We start from the raw sequence: 24,267 nt of genomic DNA on the forward strand, positions 1-24,267 counted from the left end.
TTTTACAGGCTACTGACAGCCCCGTTTCCACCGAGTGGTTCGGGTCGGAGCTGCACCATGTGTTCTGTGTCAGAACAGTTCATTTTCACCGGCAGAATCTTTTTTGATTGGCAGGCACAACACTTATATTGACGAGCACATACGCATGGTGTCCGTGGCTTCTCCACTCGACACGGAGACAAAACTGAGTATTTTCAGGTTATTTTATTGTTTTCTGTATCATGAGATAATGTCGTCGCATGCAGACTGAGGAGGTTATGAGCACATGAGGTGCTGAGAGTCTTTTAACTTGCAGCGCAAAGCAGCTCGTTAACAACAGATACTTGCTCCATCAGCCACAATAACGGATTACAGCCGGCACTGCCGTCACCAAACTCCCGTGTGACAAATAGACTTTTCTTCAGCCAAGACAGAAGGAATTTAATTATTTTCAGCCGTGATTTTTAAAGGTGGATCAGTTTAAAGATGATCTCACTGAAACGGACAGGTAAGACTATATATTTACTTCTTGTGTGATTGGATTTAATATTTAATAATAACGTGTTACACTACTAATGTACAGTACATTCAATGTATTCAAGAAGGAAACAATATTTATTTTAAAAATAGCTGATATTTTCAGTTCCTCATGACAGTTTTCAGATTTGAAATTGTTTCTAAGGAAAAAAACAAAAAAATCCAGACCTCACAGATAGTGAGGTATGGATTAGTGAAACTTTTTTTTTTAATCGGTTGATTACGACCAAAGAGCTGGCAAAAAAAAAAAGTTTATCACCTCCACCCATGCTGAAATTGTCTGCATTATTTATTTATTTTTTTATAATCACCATTCTGTTCTGTACTCTGCCAATATCGTCACTGTTGTCAGACTGAAGGTTTCCTCCAAAGTTTATTGTCATCTAAATAAGGCTCAAAACCATAAATAATGTCCCCCACAGCTGCTTCAGAAACACCTTCATTGTGTGTGTGTGTGTGTGTGTGTGTGTGTGTGTGTGTGTGTGTGTGTGTGTGTGTGTGTGTGTGTGTGTGTTGGGGGGGTGGGGGGGCTCACATATCTCTCTGTTTGTCACATCAGCCTCATCGTTTCGGATGCGGCTTCCACATGGCACAATGATACGCTTCCTTAAGAAAATTTTGGGATTAATTTTCAAAGCCTTTAATTTGAAGTCTTTATTTTCATTAACATTGTAACATTAGTACTTCCAAGATGGCGCCCTCCATGGCATCTTGTGACTGTACGCTAACTCTGACCAAGAGCTGCAACTTCAATATCAGAGTAAAGTGAGAAAGCAGGCTGCAGGAGAATGACTTTTGAGAACAACAGTCAGTTAAATGTGTTCTTTTCATGTTTGTGTTGCTCACTGATGTTACTGGTAGCAATGTTAAACATCAGATAGTTAAAGCTAGAGTGCCAGGAAGCACGATTGTTAGAATTTTGATGGGGACCAAAGTTATGTTGTTTGTTAGTGTGAATATAATGGGTTCCCAAAATATTAGTCTGAACTTGATTGAAACAAATTCTGAATTATTGGCACGTGCCAAAAATTCGAAAGCCAGGACACCATTGGGGTGACGTCACAGGTCACGTGGGGGGGGTTTCACCGCTAGCTGCAGTGACAGAAGACTGGCAATCGAACTTATGCAGATTTCGCAGCGCTGGTTTTGGACAGGTGAGTTGCCTGGTGACTGGTGTCTGACTGTGTACAGTTATGGTTATTATCTGAGTCTGTTATTATCTGATTATCTGAGTTATTAAATGCATCTACACAAGCGCAGACACACTTCCGGCTTGAATTCGTCTGCAGGTTTTGACGTTCGCTGGGGTGAAATACGCTATGGGTTTCCCTCAAATTACGAGGTCTGTGAGAAAACTATCCGACCTTTTTATTTTTTCAAAAACTATATGGATTTGAATCATGTGCGCTTGCATCAGACAAGCTTGAACCTTCGTGCACGTGCGTGAGTTTTTTCACGCCTGTCGGTTGCGTCATTCGCCTGTGGGCAGGCTTTGAGTGAGCACTGGTCCAGCCCCCTCGTCGGATTTTTATTTTTATTTTTATTTTATTGGAAATGGCTGAGAGGCTGCCGCTTTGCTCCATGAAATTTTTTTCAGAAACTGTTAGAGACAGCCAGTTGGAAACCATTCAGAAGATTCAGATGGATTTCGGTGGAGATTCTATCGGTATCACACGGATTAAGGACCATTAAAACTGGATTAAAAACGGCCCACGGCGGCAGAGGGCGCACCGCGCCCCGAGCGGCCATCGACAGGCTGGAACGAGCAGATCATGTCCAAATTTAAGGCTCTGTTGATGCAGGACCTCGTGTGACTAGCAGAGAAGTTTCAGAAGAGGTCGGGATCAGCACTTTATCGGCACATTCCACTGTTAAAGGAGATTTTGTAATGAAAGACGTGCGGACGGATTCGCGCATCGGGACGCAGCCGCGAGACAAACAATACCTCCATGTTGGAAGTCTCACAGGACAAGTTGGAACATGCCCAGCTGTTAAACAATTTCTTGGATACTCACTCGACTGAAAATCCACCGAAAGCCGTCTGAAATTTACGAATGGTTTCCAACACGGAGGTGTTTTTTTGTTGAGCGTTTTTTTTTTTTTGTTTAGAGCCGACGCGCGAAATCCTCCACACGTCTTTCATTACAAAATCTCCTGTAACAGTGGAATGTGCCGCAAAAGTGCTATGTCCAGCTCTGTTGCCATTTCTGTGGTAGTCACACGATGTCCCGGATCAACACAGCGTTCAGTTTAGAAATGATCTGGTCGTTCCAGCCTGTCGATGGCCGCTCGGTGTGCCGCGCGCCCTCCGCTGCTGTGGGCTGTCTTTAAAAGGTTTTAACACTCCTTAATCCGTGTGATGCCGACAGAATCTCCACCAAAATCCATCTGAATCTTTTGAATGGTTTCCAACTGACTGTCTCTAACAGTTTCTGAAAAAAATTTCATGGAGCAAAGCGGCAGTCTCTCAGCCATTTCCCTGACAATAAAAATCCGACGAGGGGGGTGGGCCAGTGCTCACTCAAAGCCTGCCCACAGGCGAATGACGCAACTGACAGGTGTGAAAAAACTCGCGCATGCACACGAAGGTTCAAGCTTGTCTGATGTAAGCGCACATGATTCAAATCCATATAGTTTTTGAAAAAAAGAAAAAGGTCAGATAGTTCTCTCAGACCTCGTATGTATGTTACAACAGATTAAAAATTCCCCCCAAATTTTAATGGGTTCTAAATATGATGTAGTTTATATATATTAAACTTCAGACTATATTTTATCTATTGAAGATTGCCGGCATTCCAGCTTTAATGTTACTCGCACCATTTCACAATAAAACTTTTAATGCCAGCATCCCAGAAAATACTTTTACTGTGAAAAGCATGCTGTCAGTGTTTCTTGCGACTGAGTTTAACTTAACACTGAGGAGACATTAGCTAAAATCTTTTTTTTTTCTAAAAATTTATGAATTTCCCACAATTTTACAGAGATTCACTAAGTACATAAGCTGAATCAAATCTTAAATTTGCTGTGAGTTCAAGTTTAAATAAACTGTTCAGAAGGTGGTGGTACTGAGATTTAAATATTCTAAATGTTCTGTTTGATTTTGTGTGAGTCTCTTCCAATAACCTATTTAATAGGAATCCTTTTATTTTCATGTAATTGATAATAAAATAGATTTTTGAAACTATACGAAATGCTATATTCAAATAATAATATAATGTAACACATCAAACAAAACGTAGACCCAAATGACATAAAAAGTGCTCATTATCAAGTCCACATGTCAATCAAAATTTATATTATTTCTACTTCAAATGTTAGAATGTAAGTTGTCGGCTCATGTGGTTCACATATCAATCCATACATTTCACAACAAACCTAAATGTCCCTGACTCTGTCTATCTCTGTGTGTGTATGTATGTCTGACCATGTTCGCCAAATGTCAGTCTTTTTTTTTTTTTTTATAACTGTATTTGTGTGTCTCTTTGTATCTCAGTTTCAGCCCCGTCTCAACAAACATACACTTTGTCTATTAAAACTGTCTAAGAGTAAGTACACCGCTGTACATCCCACCTTCAAATGCAGCCTCATACGACCATCTATGAAAAATCTACTTAAGCTCCCAATTTTCTATAGTAATACAAACTTCCCACAGACACTGCACAAGTCCGAAAAAAAAGAAAAAAATCAGGTATGAATAGAGCAGGTAGACATGAAAATATGCAGGGCAGGTGCCTTCCACAAACAGATTTTTGCAGTCCTGGTTGTTTGATTACCCATAATTCTTATCACTAGGGGTGAAACAATACATTGTGCATTCTTGCCAACAGACTCTACTGGGCACTCTGTGGTCCAGATAAAAACAAAAAACAAAAAAAAAAACAAATGCCTGCAGCAGCACTGGCTTTTTCTTCAGTCTGACCTTGAACAGCTGCATCGGGTCCCCTCTCCAGTCATGCAGAACTCACACCACACGTCAGAGCTTTGGCCAAATCACAAGCCCAGTGTGAAACATTGGATAGCCCTAGAATATCAGGCATGTGAGAATTGTGCATTTTTGCGTATTTAAGCATTTTAAAATTTCTGCCAAAGTGTTTGCGTAAGGTATAAAATAGGTCTGTTTTGAAGGCGCATGTTAGATGTTGTAAAAAAAATATTTTACAACAATCGTATGCTTATACAGTACTACTGTAATACTGTAATGGATGCAAATTGCCATAAAACAGTCAAACTCAAACTAAAAAATCTGTGGAAAGACTTACATAGAAAGGGACAAAACTGGTGATTTGGATGCCAGGAACATTGACACAGAAGCAGGCATCAGGTACCTGTGGGATTGAACGTTGTGAGATTCAGGTGACTTGCTCTCTGCTTCTTTCTTCAGTAAGTTAATGTTTTAAGGACTTGTCGCTTGTTATGTAATGTCCCAGTTAAAAACACAACATAAAAGTATTCATGATTGTAAGTCTGTCCGTGCACATGCAGTAATAATTAGTGTTTGCTGATGTATTTTATTGCTAATTATTAGTGACGGAGAAACCAAAGTGTTTTGAACCACTGAATCAGTATGAAAGCAATTGGGTTGTAATGATTCAGTGTTTCAAAGCATTTGATACAATTAGATATGGCGACATCTGCTGGCCAATCTGTAACATAGCAATTGCATGGAACAGTAACGAGCAAGATGTCATGAAAGTTAAGGCACTATTATATATGATTAATAATAAGGGTGGTATGTGCATCTTGACATTTTTTGACTATATTTTCATTTAAAGACATTAATAATATACTTGTGATTTTGCCATCATAAAATACTGTATAATAGAGATAGAAACTGTGAAATGCTTGTCCAAATAGGGATTGTTATGACCATAGTTGCACAAAATAAAGGGGATTTATGGGCTTCAAAAGTTTTTCTTTAAAAATTAGATAATTTAGCAGTGTTAGGCTTGAGTCTGTTCCTCCTCTGTTATTAGCTCTTCAGTTTTGTAGAAGACTCTCTCACATGGCACAGACATGGTGGCATATGAAGATAGATTTTGTCCAGCTTTTAAAGAGTTGGACAAACAGCTGCTCCCATTCTCCCTATCTTTCCTTGCAAATTTACTGCAGAAAATGGTTCAGTGGAGCATTGGTATGGGTAAAACCCTTCAGCTACTCCCCAATCGGGACCCTCTTGACCCCCACCCATTTTAAGCAATTTTTCTTTATTTGCTTCTCATGTGCCTGGATATAAAAAACATGAGTATTGTAAAAGTAAATAACAGGCAGAAGACAAAATAGTAAATAAACATGCAGGCAGCAAAGAGGTTTTCTGTCTGATGTCCCCTCAAAGTTTTGAACATGCACAAAATATTTTGAGGGATTTGGTGATTATCAGCTGACAAGAAAATCATTTTGCAGATGAGAAAAGGGCTTTTGATTTTTAACTGGTGATATGCAAAACAACAAATTTAATAAAATGGAGCCCAAACCAAATGTGACCCTCTTAATCTCACTAAACAGATAGAATTCTGTTTAAAAGCTTTTGTGCACAGACCCTTGCCTCAAGTGTGACTTAAATATGTTCTGATGACCTGGTGTGCAAAATTGGTTATTTTCTTACACACACACACACACACACACACACACACACACACACACACACACACACAAACACTGTTTTTCATAAAATATTTGCCATGTTTTTAAGAATGGTTTGGTGGAAATTCCGCTGCTGAGACTTTGGGCGAATATGATAGATAAATGACATGGGCATATTATAACCCTCCATAGCCTTTACTGTGTCACATTTGTGCTCATTTGTGGATTGCTTCACTCAGATAGTAATGAAGATTGTCATGAGTTGCGAAAAAGGGATTATTCCAACAGTTTCTCCTTAACTAAGCTCTTTTTAAGACTGGGTGCAGCCAACTCAACAGCCAATCTTCTTGATGATGTAGAAGGAAACACCGGTGGTAAGAAATTTGTTACCCATTCCATGTAAAGCCAGTTTTTATGCTGTGCACTCCCTTCAGCTTCTCCTTTGTTTTTTTTTGTTGTTTTTTTTTTTTCCCCCCCACTCTGGGTCTCCACAACGGATCAGACGTGGATCTGCATGTTGATTTGGCACAATTTACGCCAGATGCTCTTCCTCACGCAACCCCATAGAGAACTGGCCTTGAACCGGGAACCTTCCACACTGGAAACAAGTGCTTGGCCACCACCCCTGCCCTTATGCTGCACACTCGAATAAAGGAAAATTTGCGTGATAGTAAGATTTGTCCAGTCTCTCCTGTAGCATGAAGAAAAGACTGTTAAACCAAGTTTAGTGTGATAATAGCAAACACAAACTTCAGCTATGAATGCTACAGCTTCCTCTGAGAACACAGTTTTGTAGGCTTACAAACCACTGACGTTTAGAAATTGGAAATGTTAAGTACAGTGCATTCAGTAAGTACTGAAACCTGTAAGGTTTTTTTCACATTTTGTTATATTGCAACTACATTCTGAATTATTAAAAGATATTAAGAATCATTCATAAATAGTGTCTTTGAAATTTTGAATATATTAAAAACTGAATTTTCCCAGAGTGCTTAACTCCATCCAGTTCATATAATCATCTGTTTCTGTCCTTAATTATATTAAAGTGTGGGTGGAGACTGTTTTGAGGAAGTGCAAATAATTTGGAAAGCAATGGGAGGCCTTATAAAAACAATTAAAATAATATTTGATCCACGTCTGGGTGGGGGGAGGTATGGTGTAAGAATGATGAATGTATTAAGGGTTGGAGACACCAGGAGTGTCAATGCAAGGATTGAAATAGTTAAGTACTTGGTTTTTGATCCTATAAATAAAGTACTGCGATAGACTGGCATCCTGCCCACGGTGCACCCCGCCTCCTGCCCTGTGACTGTTGGGATAGGTTCCATTTACCCTTAATTGGTATGGTAAATGAATGAATGAAGTAACTAAAATTAAAATACATCTCAGAGGAGAGAGTGCAACGAGGCAGCGTTCAGGGATCCTCTACTGAGCAAAATTTCATATTTCAGTATGCAGGGTTCCCACAGGTCCTTGAAATTCTTGAAAAGTTGTGAATTTAAAAAAGTAAATTAATTTTGAGACCTTTGTAATTTTTGAAGAGTGACATGGGTGATTAAAAGTTCTTATTTGTGCAAGAAAGGAATAAGGGTTGACCGATATGGATTTTTAGTGGTTAGTGCACTTGGTTTCAGTATGGAAACCTATCCTGGTTCAAATCCCACCCCTGCCACATTTCTCCATGTAATGTGGAATTGCGTCAGGTAGGGCATCCAATGTAAAACGTGCAGATTAGACATGTCAATATCATCACTGACGATTTGATACGCACCTCAATACACTACCAGCGATACGATACATGTAGTGATACTGAGGATGCGATACCCCTGTTCTCAGTTCGATGTGATTTGATATGTATTTGATGGCAATTCAATTCCTCACAATGGGATACGATTTGGGATGGGTATTATTTTATATCGATATATATGCTATTATCGATTCCACCTATCAATCCAATTCTTTATTGATTCCCTTATCAATACCGCTTGTGAATTTTCTGTGTACTAAAAATAGGTTTTACAGGTTTTCTATGTCAGTAACATTTTGAGTCTTAAAGTAAATAAATTTGAAATTGGTCACTGGATCCTAGATCTATGGACAGAGATTAAAATAAACAAACTCTGTAGTTTTTGTCAAAAGCATTTCCTTTCAGATATCAATGACTCTGAATCACAAATGTAACTCCATAGACCCTGAGCTGAGCTCTTCCACCAGCTGTGCTGCATGTCAGGATGTAATTCATAAAAAATAGAGGATGTCTCATTTTGGGGAATAAATCCCCGGTTTTGGTCGGTTGTAGTTGTTTGTATTATAACGTTTGGAAAGAGGTGTCATTTGATTTAAACCGCTGAAGTTATTAATTCCAACCGAAATCTGCACAGCTCTTTGGAGCTGCGCACTTAGTCCCACAAAACAGAGGATATTATTATTATTTCCTTTACCTGATGAACAACTTCAGTTTAGGCTGGTGCGCACGCCAGTGGACTTGCCGCTTCTGAAAACCAGCGAAGCAGGGAACCAGCGAACAGCGGGTCGAAGTGCTGCTTCGTTGCTTCAAGGTTAAAACAGACCCGCTGCAGTCTTCAATCAACGTAGAGAAATAATAATTTTCCCAATAAATGCCCTCAAAAACAACAGCCGCTTCAGTGTACCCAACCATCTGCGGTGCATTCGTTGTGCCTCGGAAGAAAATCATTGCAAGCAGGCAGTGAACAATGCAACACGATTCAACCCATTAGTTGAATTGATGCACACTGAATGATTCAATGCACTCGCATCATGCACATTTGTATTTAGATATCAATTTGTATCAATTAATCTCCATATGCCTAGTGCAGATCCATCTCAAATTTGTTGTGGCGACCCTGTGTGCAAACAAGGGAGCAGCCAAAGGGACGGAATTGCTGATATTTGCCTGCAATCAAAAGGTGTTAAAATTTAGTACAACACAGTTGACACAAATTTTTTTTAATATTTTTCAGCATGTTTAATTTGCAGAACATTTCAACATGACCTTCACACAAAAGTGCAAGATGCTACAAATAACATTATGAATTTGAACAAATAAATAAAAACAGCCTACACAGCTCCAGTCTGCGCACTGCAGCAGCCTTCGGCACTTACAGGCTGAACTTGTGGTGTCTAACAAATCAAATAGTGCTGTGGGTGGGGCTTGGCTGCAAACAAGAAAGCAGCGATTCATGTTTTTAAGAGTGGCATGGACCAACAGCCAATCAGTGCCTGAAGTAAGGGGCCATTGGTTTGATATGATGGGTCTTTCTCACACATCAATGGGTCTGTGGCATACAGAATAAATGAAAGTTATTCAAGATTTATGTTTTGTAATCTACTTTAAGAGCCACAACTTCAGACAGTTTGACTTAAATATGATGCAAATTTCATATTTCTGTTATTTCATGTCGTTTTATGTTGTGTGGGTCATAAATTACATTTGAAAGGTTAAAAACAGAATATTTAATGGACAAAGCATTTGCGCCCTTCTTCAAAACTGACACACGGTAGCTTTAATTCAATGAGGCAAAGAGCTGTCAGACATGTTTTTTTTTTCCAACATTTTTGAATGGGATTTTCTTTTTGTATATATGTATATATATATATATATACAATATATATATACAATATAACCCCTTTAATAACTGTCTTATTTGAACAGGAGCCAAACAGACTTCATTGTCAAACCTGTCTTTAAAGGATAAAACCTAGATGAAAATTTTCTGAGTCATAGTTTTTTTTCCCCACACTTTCCAATGTCATTATGTGACGCTATGTGCTGATGGTTTGTGATCATTAAATTGTTCCGCGGCTTTAATGAGCGTTTAATGCTAAAGTCCACTGTTCGCACAAATGATCATGTCATCAGTTCAATGAAAACTATTAACTTTTGTTTTCATGTGAAAGAGTGAACTTCCCCCAACCCCTCCCCTTTCACTCTTCTCTCTCTCTCCTCATTTTGCTTCAAAGCAATACAGACACTAGTTTTCTTCTCCTCTGAGAAAACAGAGCTTTTTAGGAACACAGAGCTTTTAATTTGTAAAATAAACCTTTAATTTCTGAATCTAACCACAGCTACAGACACAGGAGGAACTCTGGATTATTTAATGAATGATTTTGATCAAGTTTTTTCCTTTACTCAGAGGGAGAGAGGCGCTGTTTTTATCTGTGCTCTGCTTCTGTCTGGGCTGCAGTTACACAGCGCTTGGGCCTCACGGAACACTAAAGTTGCTGACTGGCGGTCTTTTTTTTTTTTTTTTTTTTTAAACAAATGTCTGTGTGAAAGCGGAACTTGGTGACCGGTGTGTCTCTACATTCAGTGCTGCAAAAATAGTCATTCGCTGCGTTAGGGTTTCCCATAATCCCTCTGGCGGCCCCCAGCGCTTCCCAGAATGTACTGCGGTGGCAGCAGAGTTCGGCTTTTCAAAGCCATGTACTGTAAATAATGGCTAGTGAGGATGTGGATGGCGTCAATTCAGTGAGTTCACGAGCAGTTATGATGATGAAACATTCTCCCAAGTTGAGAGGGTTATCTAGAAGAGGTGTAGCACTTGTGATGAAATTCTCCTGTGCCCCGATGTTGTCTTGTTGTTCATGCTTCGCGAGGTGTTTACATTGTGCCCTAAACTGGAACTCTGCCAAAACCAACCTCTCGCGTAAGTCATGGACCGCGAGAGGTTGGTGAGATGAGATTCACCGCATGAGATTCACAAGTGCAAAACAGCAAATATCTGCTGATATCGATATCTGCATCAGTAATTTTCCTGGCCGATAATCATCGACCCCTAGAAAGAAATGTCTTTATCTGTGTATGTCTCCCGCCGTAAATGTGTCGTTTATTATACCACCACCATACAGCAGAATTAACATTCCATGCAGAACTACGTCGATCACAAAAATCACACCAGGCAGTTTTGCTTGGTGGGATTTTGATTGGGGTTACTGTTTGTGAAGCTGTTGATTCTCTGCAACATGTTCAAATAACACTGGTGAGGTGAGATATAACCGTGCTCCTCTTTGTGCAGAGGAAGATGGTCAGCCTAGAAGACCAGTTACTCAGGAAGAGAACGAACAGCACAGTGAGCCATCATGGTAAGAAACTCTTCATTTTTAGGAATGCGCTGATATGATGCAGGTATCACATTATTCTTGTGTGGCTGCTGCACATGTAATCACAAGCACAGTATTGGACCACTGTCTGACATGTCCTCATTGACACAGTACCCAAGGATCCTACGAAGAGACCTAGTACCAAAGACATCCAGGCATCGCCTTAGGTCACATGGTTAGTGTTCAATTCTTAGAATCATACAGTAAAACAGGAAGCACCAAGACCCTTAACACTTCGGCTGTTCATTCTCCTGAAAAGGTATCAGCATCAATAAACAAAATCGAGGGACTCTATGACTACATAAACGCCTCCCATACAGATCTCAGTCTCAAAGGATGAGACTCCAGAGACAGTCACTTCGGAGATTAGTGAGACCCTCAAAAAGTTCAATACTTTCCACCACATACAAATACACTTCTGATAGCCAACACCAAGCACTTATTGGAAGCCAGGATCTTAGTGTTTATGCAGGACCATCACAAACACAGCTCCTGAAACATCTCACTCAGTCTCTCAAGCGCTGCAGTCAGGGTTCCGCAAAGATTCCAGCATGATCCGTGAAGTCGAAGTAAGCAAAGCTTTTCTCGCATGACAAAACCACCCAAGTCTCCGGTCTCAAACTGACCAAAACCCAGTCTGTGCAATTATTGAACAAAGTAGGAACACACCCCTGACGGGGAAGAAGTCAGACACTCACTCTAACAATCAATCAATCAATTTTATTTATATAGCGCCAAATCACAACAAACACTTGCCCCAAGGCGCTTTATATTGTAAGGCAAGGCCATACAATAATTACGTAAAAACCCCAACGGTCAAAACGACCCCCTGTGAGCAAGCACTTGGCGACAGTGGGAAGGAAAAACTCCCTTTTAACAGGAAGAAACCTCCAGCAGAACCAGGCTCAGGGAGGGGCAGTCTTCTGCTGGGACTGGTTGGGGCTGAGGGAGAGAACCAGGAAAAAGACATGCTGTGGAGGGGAGCAGAGATCAATCACTAATGATTAAATGCAGAGTGGTGCATACAGAGCAAAAAGTGAAAGAAACAGTGCATCATGGGAACCCCCCAGCAGTCTAAGTCTATAGCAGCGTAACTAAGGGATGGTTCAGGGTCACCTGATCCAGCCCTAACTATAAGCTTTAGCAAAAAGGAAAGTTTTAAGCCTAATCTTAAAAGTAGAGAGGGTGTCTGTCTCCCTGATCCGAATTGGGAGCTGGTTCCACAGGAGAGGAGCCTGAAAGCTGAAGGCTCTGCCTCCCATTCTACTCTTACAAACCCTAGGAACTACAAGTAAGCCTGCAGTCTGAGAGCGAAGCGCTCTATTGGGGTGATATGGTACTATGAGGTCCCTAAGATAAGATGGGACCTGATTATTCAAAACCTTATAAGTAAGAAGAAGAATTTTAAATTCTATTCTAGAATTAACAGGAAGCCAATGAAGAGAGGCCAATATGGGTGAGATATGCTCTCTCCTTCTAGTCCCTGTTAGTACTCTAGCTGCAGCATTTTGAATTAACTGAAGGCTTTTCAGGGAACTTTTAGGACAACCTGATAATAATGAATTACAGTAGTCCAGCCTAGAGGAAATAAATGCATGAATTAGTTTTTCAGCATCACTCTGAGACAAGACCGTTCTAATTTTAGAGATATTGCGTAAATGCAAAAAAGCAGTCCTACATATTTGTTTAATATGCGCTTTGAATGACATATCCTGATCAAAAATGACTCCAAGATTTCTCACAGTATTACTAGAGGTCAGGGTAATGCCATCCAGTGTAAGGATCTGGTTAGACACCATGTTTCTAAGATTTGTGGGGCCAAGTACAATAACTTCAGTTTTATCTGAGTTTAAAAGCAGGAAATTAGAGGTCATCCATGTCTTTATGTCTGTAAGACAATCCTGCAGTTTAGCTAATTGGTGTGTGTCCTCTGGCTTCATGGATAGATAAAGCTGGGTATCATCTGCGTAACAATCAATCAATCTACAACAGTATGTATGTAGGCCAGTTATAATGTTGAGCAACTTGTTTGGCATCATACAAATTTTCAGGATGTCCCAGAAAGAAACCCGGTCAATTGAATGTGAAGAACAACAACTAGAGCAGTGCGCTCATAGAGTGCAGACCTCCACCAGCACTATTTTCCAATTCCACAAATTTGTACCTTGTGAAAAAAGTTAAAGTACAAAGTCCTGTTAGAAGTAACTTTTCATGAGCTAAATTAGATGTGATCAAATGTCAGGAGTATGTATTTAGTTCATGCACTTGAATCAAAGTATTTTTGTGGTGTTATGTTTTTTTGTCAACTTTTTTGGTTTCTATTTTCTTTTTCAGATAATTTTCACAGAGCATTAGTTATCTGTGCTATGCACAATTTCTAATTGGTTTTTGGCACTTGGTCTCTGACTGATAACCAAAAGATAGACAAACAGGTATAAAATTGGAAACTCCATCCAATTTTGGTGGTGTAGTTGAATCTGAAACAGTAAAATGAGAGTGACTGAGGCACTTTTGATTAGCAATATAATGCAAAATGTACACCAAATGGGTTTTTCAATATTAAATTCAAATGTCCACAAAATCTACAATCTGGCTCAGATCCACATAAAACTTTGTCACGCCATAATGGGTGCCAGTCTGCACCTCACTTTCAAATATGAGACTGATTGGGGCACGTTTGATTAAGACAGAATGTAAAATACACATTAAATGGGGTTTTCAGTGTTAAATTTAAATGGCCATAAAATGTGTAATCTGGATTGGATCCAGATCAAATCGATAAAGGATACCATCCTACATAAAGCTCTCACATCTCAAGCCCTTAATCCTGAATCCATAAATTAATTATTCAAAATGATCTTAATTATTGTGACAGACTCAGAGGCCATGCTTCCCAAAAGGAAATTATTTTGTAGAGACTCTTCCTGTGAAACGATCATGAACTTTGGGTAATGACCGAAAGTGCAAGGTCGCAAATTCAAGTGGTGGAAATGTGGTCCCTCCATTGGGTATTTGGGCTTACACTCAGGAACAGGGTGAGAAGCTCAAATACCCAGGAGGATCTTGGACAACAGCTGCTGCTTGTTCTCATTGAAAGGGGCAAGTTCAGTTGTTTGACGGTGAGGAAGCCCCTAAATGTCTCCCTTTGGAGGTCTTCTAGACACATCCAGTTCAATTTATTTCATTTATATAGCGCAGAATCACTACAAAGCTGCCTCAACTGGGATGAGGTTCTGGGGAAGACTCTGTACAGAGTCTTAAAACAGAGTAATAAAAGATTATTTTATTTTTAATTTAATTATTTTATTTTATTTATTTTTTTTAATCTTGGTGGACCATTTTCACTGTGTACAGAATGCTGATGAGTGTACTGGCTGTGGAAAATGCTGCTGTGAATGAATGGAGAGCTGTGACTCTTTAAAGTGCGGATGCTTTCTGCTCCGCTGATCAGAAAACAGCCAGCTGCGTGGGACTTTTTTCCGCTGATCAGACCATCACAGACCTGAATAATGAAACGCTGTGATAATTTAAACTTTTAAAACGCCAGTCAGCCATGATCAGGTGTGATCAGAGTGACGTGTTGTGTGATCCGTCGGCGTGGTGATCAATCGCCGACAGCCACGGCCCTTTAAATGTTTAAACAGCGCATTATTCAGGCGTGATCACCCTGATCGATCCATCAGGTCGTCTGATTTTCACACCACAGCGATGGCGAGCAAAGTTTAATCATCATAGTGCAGGTGCCTGTCATGAGACACACACCTGCAGCAGAAAAAAACACAGAGGGACTTGCTTTAAAACGCTACGTTTACATCAACAAATTAAAGGATTTTCTGAAGTCATTTTCAAAAATCAGGAGCTTTATGTGGATTCATGTCCGTCAGTGTGATGGTGATTTGGACTGAAATGAACAGTCGTTCTGCATACAGACCGCAGCTTTCAGCCAATCAGTGGCCAGCATTAATAGACAGATGAGTAAATTGCTCGAAACGTCTGCCAACAGTCACATAACTTACCTACAACTGATGTCCGGCATGTGCGGGACGTGTGAGTCACACGCTGGCACTCGTTGAAAATTTTCAGCATGTCCAAAATTTTTTGAGGAGCTGAGCTTATCAGGACGAACTGTTTCAGCGTGCTTCAACATGCTCGAACTTGCTCTTAACTTGTAAAAAAACTTACCCTTAACTTATGCCAGTATTTTTTTAATAAGGTCGGCATACGCTGGCTAAATTGTCATGGTGTGACAGGGCCTTAAGCAGCAAAAAAATTAGTGAGAATAAATGTAGTTGTAAGCACATTGAGTTAAATGAAATCGGAACATTCCAGATAGCCTTTTTTTTAATCTTTATTCTAATTTGTGGCTTAGAAAATGGCCTTAAATTATAAAATCAGAGGTGGTGTCACTCTTTCTTTCTTACCCTGTGACTGAATAATCTAGGATGGACGGCCATTATTCACAAATGATGGTCCACTATCTTGTTTTAGCTACTTTTTTCTATTATTCCTATGTAATATGTTTTCCAGACTTTCTATTGGTTACTACCTAGTGACCCTTGCCGACCTTTCTTTGGTCTGTCTCTATTTGGCAGTGTTTAGATTCCAAAAAAGAAGAAAAGAAAAAATCCCAGTTTGTAAAGATGTCTCTTGTATTTGTCATTTTGTGTGCATCATCTTCCTCTGTCTTTTTTTTTTTCTTTCAGTTAAAGCATTCCCCAAAAATCCATCCAGTAAGACCCCGTTGCTTCTTTCCTACTTTTCAGATCCTCCCATGCTGCACTGTATCGGGGTTGCCATGGTGAGGACAGCACCAGCCATGGGCGGTGGCCTTGCAGCTCATCCTGTCGGCACCTCCTCCTGTTGCTGAAACACTAACAGCAGCGCGCTGAGGCCGTTCTGCTTCCAGCGAGAACAACAGACTCTTCCCACGCTCAGACTGTCTGCAAACGCATCATCTCTGTACGGTCATGTCATTTTAAATGTTCGTCCTGACCAGAATGTTTAGATCTCCATTTTTAGGCACACTAGCTGTAGTGCTGATCTTCCGCGCGTTACAGTAAGCTGTTTTTCTGATTGTTGTCACTCAGGCTGAGCGTTCAGAGTCCCGTCATACGCATTAACCACGTAGAGGGTTTGTCATTCTTAGTACTACGTTTTCATAATCAAATTGTAATGTTTTGGGTTTTTTATGTCGGGGTTATTTCATTGTAATACTTATGTCAGAATCTTGCATATAATAAATTTATCGACGCCGTCTGTGTGGCATCAGCTTGGCTCCGGGGCTCAATCGCTGCTGCGTTTAGGGCCATCACGTAAATGCTGCACCATTTCTTCTTTAATTTCCTTTGTTCAACAACACATGTAGCGCTACTCGCAGCATAACTGCACACATGAAGAGGAAATGATCAGTGCCGAGGTAGACATCAACCTGCTTAACAGTCACAAACAAACCAGTAATGTGATTGTTTCAGAATGAGACGGCAAACATCACAGTCCACACCACGTTAGTGGTGGACAACTTTTGTCAGATGATTTTTTTTTTTTTTTTTGTGTTTGTGCACTGTAAATAAAGATAGATTTCATAGAAAAGAGCCTGGACCTTAATCTAGGTTTTAGAAGTAAGGATGGATTTCCACATACTACGTTTGCATTGATTTACATATGCATCACATCTTTGTTGCATTTTTGGACCGTCCTGCACATGCTTTATTTTATTGTATTTTTTTTTCCTTTTTTTTTTTTTTTTTGTTTGTTTTTAAGAGCGTAGACGGGATTACAGGCAGTGTCAGCTGGTTAATGGCCAAATAAAGAAGCAGCTATTTGACCATCAGTTAACAGTGATGTTAATATTCATGATGACACGTGATTACAGATGGTCTGATTGGCCGTTCTGTTGTCTTTCAGCTCCAGCATCCGTCCAAAATAGACCCGTTGCCTATTTATCAGTAAGTACAGTGACGTCTAAAAAGTTGAAAAGGAAGCATTGATTTAAATTGTGTTGATCAGCACTACACGTATCAAAATCAACAGCTGGAACGCAAGCGTAGTACACTGAAATTCGGCCTGAGCATCAGCCACGGAGAGACATGATATTTATTCCGTGAACTGTAGAATTTAATAAAAGAAACTACAGCGTCTTTGTTTTCACAGTACAACTTTATCTTTACAACTGTTTTATCTTAAAACATATTAACATTAAGATGTGTGATGTACCCTCACAAGCAGTTACCAAAATACAAAATGCTCCTGTAGAAAAGACCTTGGTCAATCCCCCGAATAAATAAAAAAAGTAAGGACCATTCAGCAAACAGTGCCAAGGTCTGATCGAGTGCAGCAGATAACTTAATCCTGCAAATAGTGATAGAAGCACCAAGTTGGACAGAAATGCTCCTTAGGCATTACCCATGAAAAAACTGATTGGCCATTTGAATTTTCTACAGGCAGCCAGGGAGGGGTCAATTGAAGAATTACACAGAGGTCAAAATTAAAAGATGCTCCAATCATGTTAAAAACTATACCACATTATTTGTCTGATCATAACGGTTCCAAAAAGCTATAGTTTGGACTATCTATGACTGAATGATCAGGAGTTATGGGGTAAAAACAGCAACAACGATGACAAAGGTCAGTGTCAGTTTGTACAGGGAACAAAAGTTAAAGTTGCCCCAATTTTGGGGGAGAAAAAAGTGGTGCAAATTACTGGTTGAGCTAATAGGATTAATAAATGGAATACTTTTGACCGTATTAATTGCTTGGTCTCCAAAAGTCAAACAATGTTGGTGTCCATTTGATTCTATGACATGTGACATTTGTTACCTCATGATGTGAGAACTAAGCATGACACATGGTGCAAGCTATTCCTTTTTAACCCTATTAACTCGACCAATAATTTGCATCACTTTTTTTGCATCACACCAAAATTAGAGCAACTTTTAACTCTGTACAAACGGAAACTGACCTTTGTCACCATTTTTTGCTGTTTTTACCCCATAACTCCAGAACATTCAGTCATAGATAGTCCAAACTATACCTTTTTGGAATCATTATGATCAGACAAATGTGGTATGGTTTTCAATATGACTGGAGCATTTTTAAATTTTGAGTCCTGTGTAATTTGTTGACCCCTGTAGCTCATTAGAGGTCAGCTCCAGAATGGCTCCATATCTGAACATAAACATTAATTTAGACTGTGTGCCAAGTTCCATGCCTTTTATCACAAAATGAACCATTTTTATCAAAATTTTAGCTAAGCTGCACCACTATAACTTCCAGTCAAGTTAGTTAAGTAAGGAATCATTCAGGTGATGTCATGTTGTGTTCGATCTTAATTCCTGCAACTGTGTAAACACGTTCCAGGAGAGGGTGCTGTGGAGTAAAAACACTCAATCTGTTTAATATTTAACAATGAGTCAGATTTGTATTGCATATCTTAAAAAAAGACTCAAAACACCCTGATGTTCAGAGGTTTCCAGCCTCTGCATCTACTCATTACTTTGTCATGTTGTAAATTTGAGATTAGCATGGATTAAAGGAGGGAACCTCGTGGGTTTTGTGTGAAGTCAAGATGGTGTGAGAAGAATGGGGGTGGGGGGGGTCTGTGGTGGGTTCACAAGAAACTGCCTCATTTTAACCTTCAAAGTAGATGAATTAACTTTGCAGCAGTAACTCCTAACTTTGTACAGAATTTTTTTAAATACACAAAACCTTTTTAGGCCTCAGATTTCTGTGTGTGTGTGTGTGTGTGTGTGTGTGTGTGTGTGTGTGTGTGTGTGTGTGTGTGTGTGTGGTGAGAATGCAGGGAATGTTTGCTGATGCGTGTTTCATAGTGTACAGATGTAGACGTGAATGTCAGCTCACACTAAACCTTATCAGTACCTTTGTGTTTGAGCTCTGGACGTCTGACCCCCGTCCTCGTCGCTGTCTCAGTTATGACGTCTTCTAAACGTAGAGAAGTTATCTGGTTATCTGACAGCAGTTTTTTTTATCACTTCCTGCTGTCTCACAAGTTTTTATATATATATATATATATATATGTGTGTGTGTGTAATTTTTTTTTCTCAGCATTTGATTCACTGAGCTTCCAAAACATTCGTCCTTTTTTGTGTCACCTGCAAATGGATTGTTGGATGATATTCAGAAAACATGTTGTGTTCTCAGGGAAATCCAATCAAACTTTTTCATTTTATAGCTAATATGAACGCAAGCACTCGCGCTCCATAAAACAGATCCTTTGAAGAGACACTTGATAAAGTTGGTAAAATTTGTAGAAATAACAAAATGGATTCGGCTAACACCAACAAACTAACAACTCCAAACAGAACAGACCAATAAAAACTAAGAAACAAAAGTTTTATTAGAAGGTTTTTGTTGTTGGTACTTTGGGGGGTTCAGGCAGATCCTGAGTGAGTTTTAACAGTTTTTAAGCTAACACTGCTGAAAAGCTTATAGAAATAATGGTGTGAATTTTTGTTTTTGTTTGCTGAAGTTGGGTAACTTTAGTTAACCAACATGGCTAACTGACCGAGGATATTTCAATCATTGGACTATCAAAGTAACTTCTTGAGTGGATAACAAGCTAATTCATCAAATGTCACGGGTTAGTGAGCTAATATGTGTGATTGCTATTTTACCATGTGGATGCTTTGAAACTGGCATGTAGCATCTGGGTTAAAAAAAAAAAAAAAAAAGGTCCTGGATACAGCGTGATATGTTGATAAATCCTGTCGTGTCCATGTTTGAAGGACAAACTACAAAGGACAAAGGACAATTTGCCAAAAAAGAAACAACGTGTATATTTTGCCAGATATGGCAAACACGCACCTAGCGATATTTGACCGGATCTCCTCACTGATTGGCTAGTTCAAATGATGTCATTGTAGAGGGTATTCCAACATGGCGGCATCCTCGGCATTGAATGTTGCAGCGCCCTCGGCATTGAGTGTTGGTGCTAATTTTTCATCTTTAAATGCCGTTTTGGGTGCCATAAAGTAATTTGAATTGGAACAGAAAATCACCTACTGGCAGAGGGATTCTGTGCCGTTTTGGGTGCCATTAATCGGAACAGAAAATCACCTACTGCCGGAGGGATTCTCGGACGCTAAAAGCAGCTCAAAAACGTGGCATAGCTGTGCCCTAAATTATTTCCACCGTGTGGTGAAAATTATTTCCACCACCGTGCCCAAAATTATGTCCACCGGCGATTTTTGCCACGCGGTGGAAATAATTTTGGGCACGGTGGAAATAATTTTTGCAGTCTTGGTAATTTTCTGTGTAGGGCGGGGATGATAAACAAAACCTGCAAATTCAAGACAGAATAAAAACTAAAATACAGAAGTCCACGTCAGCACGTGTGTTTATCCTGTTTTTTCCTCTGTCAGTGTCATGTCTGCAAACCCTTCGATCAGTCCACCCCTGAAAATAGTGAATGGTAAAATATGCCAATTTTCAATAATGAAAATCACCAATACCGAGCTACTATCATGAATGTGAAATAAGGAGATCTTAAACTCCGCTCGCCTTTAAGTTCCTCCCTGACTATGGCTGTTCCATTCCGTTGTGAATAAATTTAGACAGCTGGCAAAACAGCGCAACCCGTCATTTTGCCAGTGCCGCGTACGGCGAAATATTGTCCAGTTCAGCTTTGCCAAGGGCGCCGCCATGTTGAAATAAACTCTATGATGATGTCATTTGAACTAGCCAATCAGCGAGGAGACCCGGTCAAATATCGCTAGGTGCGTGTTTGCCATATCTGGCAAAATATAACTTGCCAAAAAGAAAAGACGGCTGTTTTTTATAAACAGAACCTGCAGCCGTTCACTTCTTCTACCGTTTTCATTACCAACACAGTCCTCAGTAGCAGCGCCCTCGTGTGGGAACACGTAATTACAACTGATAATCACAAATCCCTTATTAGTGCTGCTTTTTGGTGGGTTTTTGGTACAGAGACCTGGCAACCCCATTTGGAAAACACGTTTTCACCAAACATGGATCTGACTCTAGTTTGTCCTGATGGGCTTCTTCAGATTAAACTTCTCTTTGTTTCTTGTTCTGCTGGAGTTGTTTGTTGGTGTTAAGCAAATCCATTTTGTTATGAGTACAAACTTTGTTGGCTCCGATATGTGAGAAAATCCAGTCATACAGCAGATTTAAATATGAGTCCTGCAACCCCGGTGTCCATTTGGCGAACAATTTGGAGACTATTGGATGGGCTGCAGTATGAAACGTTAACACTAGATGTCAGCAAAACCACATTAAACATTCGTGTCCCTTTTATGTTTGAACTTTTTGGATCATCTCAAAAATAGCAAGTTATCAGAAAGTACAGACTGTAAAGGTGCAATCAGATCCAAAACTGAACAGTGACAGTTTTTGTAACTTCCTGCTTTAATTCAAGGGATTTAACAAAAATATCACATTAACTATTTAGGAATTGCAGCTATTCATATAAAGTCTTTCCAGTTTCAGAGGCCATAAGTAACTGGACAAAAGAAATATAAGAATTGTTTCCTTTAGGTAAGTCAGGGGATGGATACATGAACATTTCCAAGTCACTGAATACAGATGAGCCCCGTTAACTCACGCACACGTAAGTCATGATTTAGCCTTACTCGCATCAGGTTGTAGACCCTGAAAGTTTAGACTAGTTATAAAAGTCAGTTTGGATTTGACCATTTTTTTGGTGGGGGGGATAGTCAGTTCAGGCAACTTTTTTTTGGTTGTTTGTTTGTTTTTTTTGTCTTCCTCCTCCAGCTGCTGCAGGTCAACGATGAGGGCGGACGATTCTGTGTTACATAGAGGGTGTGTGTATAAATTCTGGCCCAATCTGAACTGGCACTAAGGCTCTAAAGAGTCACATCCAAAAACTTGGAATTGTCAAGAATCTTCCACACTGATCCCTGCAGCTGGAGGAGGAAAAAAAACATTCCAAACCCACTCCTGATGAAGAAATCATCACTATCCAGGAAGCAATCATGCTTCAAATCATCAAAAATATTATAATATTGCAAGGTGAGCTAATTTTAAGGTACTTTTTTTTTTTTTGGGGGTCAGCTTAATTAACTCGCAGCCCAATTTTGTGGAAACCAGCTTGCGCGAGTTACCGGGGCTCACCTGTATTCCATAAGAAATAAAAGCTGTCTGCTACTGTACAGCAAATAGACAGTTCTCAATAAGTGGCTGAGTGTGCAAGGAGACGACTTGTGAGGGAAGCCACCCAGACAACTCTAAAGAGGTTGCAGGCTTCTGTGGCTGTGATTGGAGAAACTGGGCAGTGCAGCTTTTGTCTGTTGCGTCACGTTATGCAGTCATGGTAGCGTTTCACAGAGATTATTTTAGAATTATGTAAAATTTCAGCTGCAGTTTGCCAAAAGGCACATGGAGCACTCATGTCAAGTTTGGATTCATTTTTATTGTGGATTTAAAAAAAAAAAGCCACCTTGGTGGCTTCCCTCACAAGTGCACTTCATGTACAATCACTTCATTTTTGAGAAGTGCCTTTAGACAGATTTACCACACAGTACCACTAGACTGTTGTACTTGTAGTAGTATTTGTCCACTTTGTACTGTGTGTACAAATGGCTGTAATTCCTAAAAGATTAAAGTGAAGTGTCCACACTACAAACAGATCTTACGTTATTTCAGCTTCACTGTAGTGGTGTGTGAAAGAAGACTATTAAAAGTAATTCTTCTACCTCTGTCTCCTGCATCAAACTGCCCTGGAAGGGGACAAAAAGGAGTCTGTTGAATTGACAGGATTTACATATGTACATCGTTAGCACATGATCAGAATGTGTCCAACTGAGAAACATAAAATTGTTACACCGTATTTAAATCATGTTTCTTTTTTTCAGTGTGGTGTTAGCTGCAGGTACAAAGTGATTTTTAGAAGGTAAATGAATAGAATTTGTGCCAGATCGACAGGACAGAATTCCCACTGCAGCTTTGGCACTTTGCCGCCGTTTAGCACAAATATCATCTTTGTGTCACTTAATTTGCAAATGGACGTCTTTGGATCATTGTGAAGAAACTGTTAAAGTTTTGTGATCGTTGTTTAGATTTATTCTCCACAGGTTTTTCTTATATGTAATGAATTTCTTAGTAATTGAAATAACTGTATTGTACTTCGATTTGTTTGTGAACTATATTTGTAAAGATATTAAGGTGCCCATTAAAGGATTTTTTTTTTCCCCCCCCTTCATTCTCTCTACTGAAAATTCTTTTTGGCTCCTGTACTTTGTGTGTACTTGTAGATGGAGGGGACTAATTTTGGGGGGATACAAATATTTTAATCCTCCATACTTTAATCATCCAGTAATATGTTAATGCTGAAGTGATACTATGATCATATAAAAACATCTTATGAAGCACTTTTTTTTGTGAGGTTAATAACCTGTAATAAGGCAACACAACCTCACAACAGACTGTGTTAACCAGCCAACTGTCCATGTGGGGGGAAAAAACCCAAGCACGTGTTCAGTGACATGGTTTAGTTATTTGGATAAATGATTATGTGATTGGTAATGATTGATCTGAAGCTTTTCCTGTCAAACATTCTGGATTTTAGCCTCTGATGCAGCTTTCAATACTACAGGCCAAAACCTCATGGAAACTACAAAGTAATATAAAGTGGGAAATATGACAGGATGAGCAGAGTGGATACCACCACCAACTGAGTGTTGTTCACATCCATGTCACACCTCATATCAGGATGCCACAGACACTGTTGGGCACGTTACTTAAAGTAATTATAGTTACTTCTACCCAAAAGTAACTTAGTTATTAATGGAGTTACAGCATCACAAAAGTAAGGGCCCCGTCACACGGAGCATGAATGAGCCCGAATGCCGTACAAACAGCCAGAATATGAACCTCATTCATAGGGGACAGACATTTGTGCAGCCATGTGCGAATGCCGTACAAATACCCAGAATGTGTTTCGAAGCTGTCTCGAATGATTCGTGCACAATCGTAGTGCAGCAGCTCCCAAATCCAGGTAGACTACCCAGAGTGCAGGTCGAATATGCAAACACAACCAGTGATGGACAGTAACGC

General features: G+C 39.7%; 1 protein-coding gene across 2 annotated transcripts in view; it reads left to right on the forward strand.

Annotated features, from left to right (window-relative positions):
• LOC117508750 (CUE domain-containing protein 1-like) overlaps positions 1-16,537 on the forward strand; it is a 79,451-nt gene extending 62,914 nt beyond the window's left edge. Inside the window, exons 9-11 of one of the 2 annotated variants that reach the window (XM_034168578.1) lie at positions 6,412-6,467; positions 11,133-11,199; positions 15,981-16,537. In XM_034168578.1, coding sequence (XP_034024469.1) covers positions 6,412-6,467; positions 11,133-11,199; position 15,981 — 124 coding nt within the window. In that variant the 3' untranslated portion in view covers positions 15,982-16,537. Of the gene's footprint in view, positions 1-6,411; positions 6,471-11,132; positions 11,200-15,980 lie in introns of both variants that reach the window. The other variant, XM_034168577.1, reaches the window with a different exon arrangement.
• The last annotated feature ends 7,730 nt before the right edge of the window (positions 16,538-24,267 follow it).

Source organism: Thalassophryne amazonica, chromosome 4, assembly GCF_902500255.1.
Source record: "Thalassophryne amazonica chromosome 4, fThaAma1.1, whole genome shotgun sequence".
NCBI classification, from domain to species: Eukaryota; Metazoa; Chordata; class Actinopteri; order Batrachoidiformes; family Batrachoididae; genus Thalassophryne; species Thalassophryne amazonica.